Source organism: Etheostoma cragini, chromosome 9 (assembly GCF_013103735.1).
Source record: "Etheostoma cragini isolate CJK2018 chromosome 9, CSU_Ecrag_1.0, whole genome shotgun sequence".
Taxonomy (NCBI): Eukaryota; Metazoa; Chordata; class Actinopteri; order Perciformes; family Percidae; genus Etheostoma; species Etheostoma cragini.
The window spans coordinates 19,642,042-19,652,694 of record NC_048415.1 but is presented as its reverse complement, the minus strand read 5'-3'; the positions used below and the strand labels follow the sequence as shown (position 1 = coordinate 19,652,694).

The window sequence follows — 10,653 nt, the reverse complement described above, 5'->3', positions numbered from 1 at the left end:
CGACACGCAGCAAAGGGCCACAGGCCGGAGGGCTCCACCCGGTGAGCCACCCTGGCGCCCATATTAACCCTTGTGTTGTCCTCCCGAGTCAAAAACTGACAAAAACCTGACATTTTTAATCCCTTTTTCAAATTCTTTTTTAGTTGTCATTACCACCACTTTCTTATCATGAGTTTTACAGTACTTTTTGGAATTCATGATCAATAACCCCCATTTATATAGAATTATACCTAATATTTGAGTTAAAAAAGTTATTATACACATTTTTATACAGAAAACATATTACCATTAATATGAGTTTGCAATTACAGGTAATACCTTTTCTTTGCTGTTTTGCTGTAGCAAGACAATGCTACAAACTAAAAGTACATGACAGCCGTATGGGTTTAGTCTCTCTTTTGCCTACATACTAGTGTCCTCTGTCTCTTGTTTTATGAAGTTATTCTTATAAATGAAGTCCATCTCTAATAGAAACACCCATTTACAAAAGCCAAGCAAAAGTCAGACTAGCACGTGGAACTAAAGCTCTGTATAAAAATGCCTGTTGACCAATTCAGAGAGGTAGATGGCTCAGCTGCCTCTTTTAAATACATTGATAGTGTATTGGGGTGTGATTGTTGTCAAAAAGGTATTTTTGCAGCAACCCTGTGGTTCAGCGGATGCAACGTAGAAACAGAAGGACTGCTGTTGACGTACAAGCAGTACGCTACAAACTACATATGGAGCAGACAAGATGTTGCACAGCTTTTGACACTGACACTGACATACACACACATACACCCCTTGTGTGGGAGCAAAGAGACAAACATCTCTCATTGAGCGGTGAGGTCATTAAAAGAGAGAATGCAAGATGTTGCGATTAACCCCCTAGAAAGGCCGTCGCCGGCCCACGGCTACAGGAAATTAAGGATATCTGATAAAGGAGACCATCCCCAATGACGTGAATGTGTGGTCTTGTGTTTAAAAGTGAGATATTGTCCTGATTGTGTTAGGTCAAGTGCCAGGAATGCAATAATGGGATCCAATAATCTGTAATTATTAATAGTTGATCAACATAAGATCAAAAACTTTAAAACTTGGCCTCAATTTTACTGTGAAGCAGCATCACTCCAGTTCAAGCACTTACACACGCAGTTATAATTCTATTTAAACATTTCTGAACATAAATATAAACCTATGGAAAAAGACTTACTTTCACAGAACACACAATTCTGAATTAATAGTATAGGTCCCCTATAATATTCACATAGTGAATACAATTTATCTTGGCAACTTAGTCCGAGTGTTCTATTAAGAAGGTCTAATATAGGTTGTGTGTTTGTGTGCCATGTGGATGTGGCTGTCTCACACAACAATGCATCAAATTTACACACAATTAACAAAATGTAACAAACCTCGCACTCATAATACCTACATATAACTGTAACGCTTGAAAGTCCAGAGCTTATGAGGCATTTTGTTAGCTTAAGTGTGGAAACTTAGTGATTGTGCAATATCAACAGTTTGTAGCCCTCAATCTACAAGCCAATGCCTGCTGTGAGTACTGGAAATGTGTTATGGAAAGTTCTCAGGCACCATGTATGAACTGGTGTGAAAAGTTACTTCAAACTTACGGTTTACTTTACTGGTCATGTTTTCAGCTGATATCCTGTCATTCTCAGATTGCAATAGTGCACGATATTGTCAAAGGTGTGTGTGAGTTTGTATTTACTTACTGGTTTCCAGATTGCATAGGGCAGGGAATGCTGTATCCAGCCTGCTGAGAATAGGGTCCCCATGAACCAGAGGCATATATTGAATTCTAAAACAGAACCAAATGAAAATCTGTCATGTTACCAAAAAAACAGACATATAAAACTGGACAAATTAAGTGCATTAGAGCTGCTTCTTTTTGTTAACATAATGTTAAAGAAAAAAGCAAGTTTTATCTGTTCATCCCTTCAGTGATAAATGTTTTGGCAAAATGAAAAGCAAGCTGTATCACACTTTATTTATTTGTTATGTTTACAATTCAGTGTGTAAGAGAATACTATCATCATCAATGCATTTTAATAGTGATATTCAAAAGTACAGGAGGTTCTTATGTATTAACAACAAATTACAACTTCACTCCACAAGGTCTTTGGAACTACATACCATGTGTTACTCATGACAGAGTTTGATGACTTAATTTTATCAAACAGTTCAGCCATATTTTCAGTACATATCCCTAGTGATATCTAGACAGAAAGATAGTTTCGATTTTATGAGCGGAGGTTTTGGGAAATTCTTTTGAATTCCTGTCTTTACCCCGTAGTGGAGGTGAATGGAATTTTTTTTTATTTGCTTATTGGCATAGACACGGGAATTGAAAAAAAAACAACAATGCTAAGCTAAGCAGTTGTGAATGGCAATGCCTACCACAAGTAGGATCACTTCCTTTCCAATACACTTGTAGATGGCTGCTACTATTGGCATTGTTTCAACCTGTATTTTTATGTAGAGCTGAAGTGTCTTGACCCATGACACTGGAGACAGTATAACATGGTGAGGAAAGTGAAAAGAAAAGAGCCAATACGTTCAAACTTTGTCAGTATGTCATTTTGTTTTATCCAACACTACAATTTAAGAATGCATGGTTCTTACAGAACATACAATTAATACATTATACACATTCTTTTGGGATTGATCCCTAGCACTATCTAGAAAATACTGTTATATTTTAAACAATATAGTACATATATCCTTTAGGAGCAAAAGGTGAAATTTAAGTTTATTATAAGAAATGTATCTGACAAAACATAAAAGTGAGTAAAACATTTGATTTGCATCTGCAGGGTTTTCCCTACAATTATAAGTCTTAGGTGCCGCACCTGAGACGTTTTGGGCTCCACCTAAGCCAAATAAATGTGAAATCAATGTGAGAATCCAAACTAACTAAATAACTTGTCTCACATCTAATGATAGTAGTTGGTACCCAGTGGACTAGACAAGTTTTTTCATTAAGATTTTTGAGTGGCATTTATTTATTTATTTATTTTTTATCTGCTCTAGCTTTTCCAATGTTTTTTATTCAAAATTAGGTCAAATTGCATTTCTTTTTCTTCAGGGAGGACCCCTTAACCCCCCGCAAAATATGTGAAACTAAGTCTTCCACAAAGGGACAACACATATTTGTATACACAATACTGGCACATGGACATGATGACAAGAAAAAATTAATAAATATATATATATATATATATATATATATATATATATATATATATATAAATTAATTAATTAACTGAAAATGCATATAGCGTCTAAATGACTGCAAATTAAATCCCATAGCATACCTCCATGTTAGGGGTGGCCACAGAGAACAAGCTGCTCTCCAGCTGAGGGCCTTCTGGATGCAGGTAGTTCTCCCCGTCCATGGCCAGCGCTGAGGGCAGGGTGGGCATCAGACCAGAGCTTCACACATGACCACCAGCTGACTTAGGCTACGCACCCTCTGACCGCTGCACACACGTTGGCTGTGTCTAAGATAGTCCTTCAACAAGGGCAAACCCTTTCCATGACCTTAAGAAGACAGTGGATATGGGGGGATGTAGAGGAGAGGGAAAGAAGGGCAAAGAGACATTAGAAGAGTTGCAGGGAATTGGTTCCAGCGGACATCATGATATCACATCAACATTTTGGATGTGATATCATATTTATAGTTATATATGTAACATATGTTATATGTGATAACGCACGTGTAAAGAGTCACTGGGGTCTAACATTTGCCCATTTCAATTGCTATATGCTTTTGCAGGGGGGTATGATTGTGACGTCAGCTTAGTGGTAGTATCTGCAAGGTAAATAGAAAGAAATAGAAATCTTTAGCCAAATAATCCCAAATTTAATAGAGGAATTTATTTAACTTTATAATTATTACTTAGGTAACCTATCTTTGAAGTAAAAAAAAAATCTACAAAGGGAGTTAAAAAGATCTATAAAGAATGCTCAAAGAAGGCTGTCTTGCAAAGAACCAGGTCTGCGTCTTTCTCCCGCTGCGTCCCGCTGTCTCTCCAACCTACACCAGCCCCGCACCCTGTCCCTCCTCCCCTTTCTACCTGTTTGCGCACTGTGCGCAGTGCTGCCGCACGTGAGGAGATGAGGGGCTGCTCCTCACAAAACAGATTCAGAGAGAGTGTTTTGGTGGCCACAGGAGAGAGATACCTCGCAGGCTTGCTGAACAATACTGGTGACTTTTTATCAGAAAGTTTCTGTCTTTTCTACAAAAAGTCATCAGATTTGTCGCTAGTCGCTTTTGTGAAAAAAAGTCGCTAAAGGGGGTCTGAAAAGTTGCTAAATCTAGCGACAAAGTCGCTAAGTTGGCAACACAGTTTTCACGGAAACAGACACTGTGTGGGCAGAGGAGAGGGGCTGTGTATGTGTGTGTAGAGTGACAGAGAGACGGAGGGGAGCAGGGAAAGAAAATGCAGCTTAACGAATGCGTGTTTTAAAAAGCGTTAAAAAAAAAGAAACGAAATGTGTGGCTGCCGGTAGTGATTGGGGGCACACCACCACAAATTAGTCTATGTGTGGGAAACACTGTGGTGTAAGAAAGTTGTGACGAGCATTAAAGAGATCATGGGTGGGGATGACACATATTCACCAGACTGAACATTTAAATCTATGATGATCCCGGAAGAACATAAAAACAAGTTTTACTGTGTAAAATCAGTAACTTTTATAACATGAAGCAGATTAAAGACACATAATTGGTCTTCCATCTCAAGAATAATCCTAATTGTCACTACACAAACTGAATTCAGATCTTTCTCATAATGTAGTGAGCATATTTATGGATGGACAGCCCTTATTTGCTGGTTGTGATCTAACATCACTGAGGACCAATTAAAGTCCCGACAGGAGGTCCACAATTAAGCCAGCAAGCTGGGAGGCAGAAGAACAGGCCTATAAGGTATGGCAAGTGATTACAAACATAGTGATATTTGACATGAATATTATGACTTACACGACTTATTTGGTGTTGGAGCAAATAGTTTGATTTTGTGTTATTATATATTTTGAAAGCCTAGACTAAATGTTACACACAATTATTAACTTTCACAATCACAGTGTAAGCAGGCCCTAGGTATGAGTCTACATAGTACTAGCTCTGTGTGTGTGTGTGTGTGTGTGTGTGTGTGTGTGTGTTTAACAGCTCAAGCTAAGCGTGCCCAATATGATGACAGGTTAGACTACCTAGACCAGTCTGGACTAGGGTAGCTCGATATTGACAATTTTCTTTGCTTCTCTGATTCGCTCAGTTTTTTTTTGTCTTTGTCTATGTCTTCACTCACACGGTCACTCTGTCCAATTATGCACACACTCACGTTGTACGCTCCATTGTGTTTGTCATGTAGTGGAGCTGTGTGCTGACATGCACTAACTTGTGCAAGAGGCACGCTAACTGGCCAATGAAACATGATCAGTATAGCGTCGCAAGCAGTCTCTAAATCAAACGCAACTAAGACACACAGTCAACGAACGGGACGCATTGCTCCACAAAATAAACAAAATACTGCATCACTTTCCATATATAATATTGCGCAACTTAACAAATACTTAGTTGATATATCATGCACCCCTAGTCTGGACACAGGCAGAAGGCTCACTGCAATGCCAACAAGGGCCCAGTCTTACACACGCAAGCGCGCACAAACACACAACCACACACACCCACACAGCTTGTACTTCTGCTGCCTAACACTAAGGTTTTATGACCCAAAAATCTGCTTACAACAGATGTGTTTCTGTGAGGTATATTGAACACAAATGGTAAAATACTGATTCTAAAAGTATTATGTGGGCAAATATATGAACTAAATTAATTCTATTTTACATTTAGGCTGAAAATTAACAGATATCTCACCATTTGGACAGCTGAATCAATACCGTCTCTCAGCACTTCACAATGTGTCTTTGTAACGTCAGTAACACTCCCTTGAATCAAACTAATCAAACTGTAACCTTCCTTCCCCTCTCCCTTCCTTCAGTTTGCACCCAATCTGGAACGCAGGCCAGACGTGTTCACTGGGGACAAAGCTGAGGTAATAAATCCTAATCGAGTTCATGAGGGTCTAAATAAGAAGGCCTTTGTGTGCCTGTGAGACAGAGACAGAGACCTGACCCCAACATATTCAGTACGCACATAGCCAATACACACAAAGGGAGGCCATTTTACCCTCAAGCTGCCAGTGTGATACTGTCTGGATAAGGGTGATGCAAATGCAAAGACCAAAGCAAAGAACCAACTAGTATACTTTCTTAAGGGGTCTTAAGCAAAAGTACATGTATTATGGACAGCTTGCAGATAAAAGCGGGCCCAGAAAAGCAAAGCAGTTCAGGGCAGTAAGGGAGTGTGTATCAAGAGCCTTTTGAGGCCCCTTTGTGTGTTGCAAAATTGTACTCAATGCAAAACACAACAAGGCTGGTGCATCGAAAAGTTCCTAAGCGTCTTGCCAGTTCATTTAGGTCATATATTACTATACGCCCTTTCATTCAACATGCAGGCCACACGCAGGTTAAATGCACATTCGTACTTAATCTGAATGGGTACATGTGTATATGTTCTTGGTTGACAACCCTCATTCAATCATGATTTACTGTGCTAAACTAAACTGAAACTTAATTTTGTCACTTTTAAAGGTAACTGTGTTTTTCCACTGAATTCTCTGGTTCTGCAGTGATGTGTGTAGTCAATGAATGATTACATCCAGGGATTAATCCGTGACAGCAGTCTGAATGCAAATTCAGTAGTGTAACGCTCATTTCAGCAATATACCACTGTATGTGAAAGCCAGAATAAATAATTGTGCTGCAATACAGTAGTAGTAATAATAAAATAAAGTATAGGGTAGTAGTAGTATACATTCCTCAGCCAACAGAATGATTTGATCAACAAGTGTGACAGCTGAAAACCCACTTCTGATTAGCCTGAGCAGACAGGTGCTGTCATTCCATTACCCGTAGCCACGTCACTCCCCAGTACTATGCCAGTTACTGTCTCTTAGCAACAGAAGAATGTCTTTCAAATAGCAGCACACACAAGTGATTTTTAGAACACTGCTCAGTTATTTTATTTTAAAATGTCTTTTTTTGCCAATATTTGGATTTACAGTCTGTATTAAGACTGCTTAGTAAAATGTATGTGTATGCCCTCTATGGCCATTTTAAAACAACACACAAAAGCTTTGTTATAAGCAGTACAGAGAGAAAGACTCTTTTGCAGTGTAATCTGTTAAATCTGTTAATTACTTCAAAGGTTACTGCTCTCTCTCTCTCTCTCTCTCTCTCTCTCTCTCTCTCTCTCTCTCTCTCTCTCTCTCTCTCTCTCTCTCTCTCTCTCTCTCTCTCTCTCTCTCTCTCTCTCTCTCTCTCTCTCTCTCTCTCTCTCTCTCTCTCTCTCTCTCTCTCTCTCTCTCTCTCTCTCTCTCTCTCTCTCTCTCTCTCTCGTGTGACGTTAGAAACAGTATTTCTAGCAATGTGGCCACATTTGAGGAGAATTGGTTTCCTTTGGCAGCATGAGTCACTGTGTATGTCAGCCAGACAGAGGTTAACAAGCAGCATGCTTCTGTCACTTCAAAAACACAAGATGTGTGTTTATATGATAAGGTAAATTGCAGTCTATGGTAGGAAGGACTGGCTGCTTGTATGCTGGTGGCCTTTAGTTAGTATCAATGGTGGCCAGAGCACATGGGGATCATCCAGGGAAGTGTGACTTCCTTAATCTGCTCAATCACGATTAACGCTCACGAGGAGAACAAACACCCTACCACTCTGAATTCACTCACATGTTGAGTGTTGATATGTAATCATACTTTCACACACAGACACACAGGCACACACACAGACACACAGACACACACACTACTAAATAATCTTATCAAAAATAAAACACATGTATTCTTTGGCTATAAAACACTATATAGAGACAGTATAACTGTGTGGGACATAGGGGTGTGAATCTCCGCTGGTCTCACGATTCGATTACGATTATCATGCCAACGATTCAAATTGATTCGATATCCAGATGCATCACAATGCGCCACCTCTTCATCTTTGTCTAGTCAATATGCTGTATGTCACTTACATGTATGGGTATATCTTTGCACTCGACTGAGCTTACGGACACAGAGCAGTACTGGCTCAACAAGCCCAGCTGTTGCTGTTATGTATGAGTCTATGATAAGTCTGAGTGGAGGGGGAAGCAATTCTCCATTCTCCATTGACTTGCTTCCTTGTCAATTTCGTCTGCTAGCAAATAGAAAAACGGCTAAAAGCTGCTGTGTGGCGGGGTAAGGTAAATCCCCATATGTTTTTTATGAGCTGCCAACCCAAAAATCTAAGATTTTATGATGACAAAAGTGAATACAGATATGATGAATCAGCAGGAACAATGTGAAGACTGTGGGATCCAGTTATGAGTTATTTACCCTGTTAGTAGTGAATATCACCACACAGCAGCTTTTAGACATTTTTCTGTTTGCTAGCAGCCAAATTGACGAGTAGGCACCTTCACAAAATACAAATCCACCCCCCACTTAAATGTGCTCTGCTCTACAAAACACACAAAGGTTTCTCATGTGACGGCCCTCTGTTTGGCATCTGTCACTCTCTGTTGGAGTCTGCATATGTCTTCCCAACTAACAAGCTGGCTGACATCAATCATTCAATCCAATGAACAACACTTGCTCATCACGAATCTGAGTCCATCAGCATCACCAGTAATCAGGTTAGAAAAGATTTAGGCCCAGCTGCCTTACACCAGAGCAGCCAGGGGGCTTTTAGTTAGTTATGATTGCCTAGACTGACTGGATTAATTAGATAATATAATGAAATATTCATAAAAAGGAACAAGTTACTTCCCAGGGAAACGCAGGGCTTCGTCATTTAAAACACACTACATTATTAATTAACACACACACACACACATGCACACATGCACGCATGCACGCACCCATGCACACACGCGCACACACACACACACACACACAAAAGGACATAGATATTAGGTACTAATTTGTCCAGCATTACAGACATCGTCATAAAGGGGCTGTGGGAAGCCCAAAGACCGGGTACGACATTGCCTGGAGAATAATGATCGGATGACCGTGTAACCAAATCTGCCGTCTTATCAAAAGCCGGGAACTAGAAACAAATTGGGTTTTAAGAGCCTGTTATTGCATTTCGTCCCGTTTAAATATTTATCAAAAGGTGCTCTCTGGACTGGGACAGCGCACAGGAACACATAGAACAAACGGGCATTTGAATGATTTGGTCTGACTGAAAGGCAGGGTTCAAGGATTTAGTTACTTATAAGAGGATAACATTTAATCTTAATTAGATTCTCATCAACCCACTTCAAGTGGCTATTTAGCACCTTTTTACCATGATGATAAATATCTTTGTGCCCACAAACAATAACTGAATGAGACATTAAAGTGACTTAAAAGGGAAAACCTAATCAGGCGCTCATGGCTCAGAGGATGCCTTTGTTGTGGTAAATAAATAGGGAAGACAGGCGAGAGCAGAATAGTTTGATAGTGCAGAGAAGTAGGAAAAGATCACAGACAATGGTTTGCAATGGCTTGATGACACTCATTTTAGGAGCAAATCCCTCTACTTCTACCACCAGCACCCACCAGAAATAGATCAAAGGCTGACTAGATCAGAGAGAAGGCTCCACTTAGCTGCTTCTTGGCCCTATTTTCCTCTGACATCTAGGACGATGACACATGCTAGCTGAGTGTGGCTCTCTACTTATTACTGCCCCGGTTTAACTGAGGTGAACAGACAACAGCTTATTGTATTGAAACTAATTTGCATACAAAGTACTCATGTATGAGCCATCTATTGATTTTGGATTTACTTTCTAAAAGCTATACATTTGAGTATTTTTCATCTGTTTGAAAAATAAATGAAAAACTGAAAGGTGGAGTCTGTGATTCTAATACAATACACTGAATGTAGTTCAGTGTATCTCCTCGCAGTCCGCTAGCTGTCTGTTGTGTAGGGTTGGGCAATATATCGATGCTGTATCGATATCGCGATATGAGACTAGACTTTGTCTTAGATTTTGGAAATATCATAATATCGTAATATGGTATTGTTGTCTTTTCCTGGTTTTACAGGCTGCATTACAGTAAAGTTATGTAATTTTCTGAACTTACCAGACTGTTCTAGCTGTTCTATTATTCACCTTTACCCACTGAGTCATTAAATCATTTGATAACGTCATTAAATCATTTATCAAAAATCTCAGTGCAAATAACATTTTGTTACAGCACCAATAGTCAACCATACAATATTGTACAAATATCGACATAAAGGTATTTGGTCAAAAATATTGTGATATTTGATTTTCTCTTAATTGCCCAGCCCTAATGTTGTGTGTGCGCTGCAGAAAACTTGGCAGTCCTCTAACTTGCTGCTCTCTCTAATATAACCAAGCTGCTCTGTTTAGGCTACAAAACATGCATTCAGGCTGAAATTCAACCGTGTGGTTTTGCTAGGGCGGCTCGATTTTGGAAAAAAATCATAATCACGATTATTTTGGTTAATATTGAAATCACGATTATGTAACACGATTATTTCACATGACTTTGGAAACGTGTTGCATTTATTAAAAAGACACCT

At 39.4% G+C, this 10,653-nt stretch overlaps 1 protein-coding gene across 2 annotated transcripts in view; it reads right to left on the bottom strand.

Moving 5' to 3' along the window:
• si:ch73-63e15.2 (protein strawberry notch homolog 2) overlaps nt 1-10,653 on the bottom strand; it is a 60,267-nt gene that overhangs the window by 40,196 nt on the left and 9,418 nt on the right. For both annotated transcript variants that reach the window (XM_034882611.1, XM_034882613.1), the window contains exons 2-3: nt 3,318-3,543; nt 1,716-1,801 (exon numbers count right to left, since the gene is read on the bottom strand). In XM_034882611.1, coding sequence (XP_034738502.1) covers nt 1,716-1,801; nt 3,318-3,425 — 194 coding nt within the window. In that variant the 5' untranslated portion in view covers nt 3,426-3,543. The remainder of the gene's footprint in view (nt 1-1,715; nt 1,802-3,317; nt 3,544-10,653) is intronic.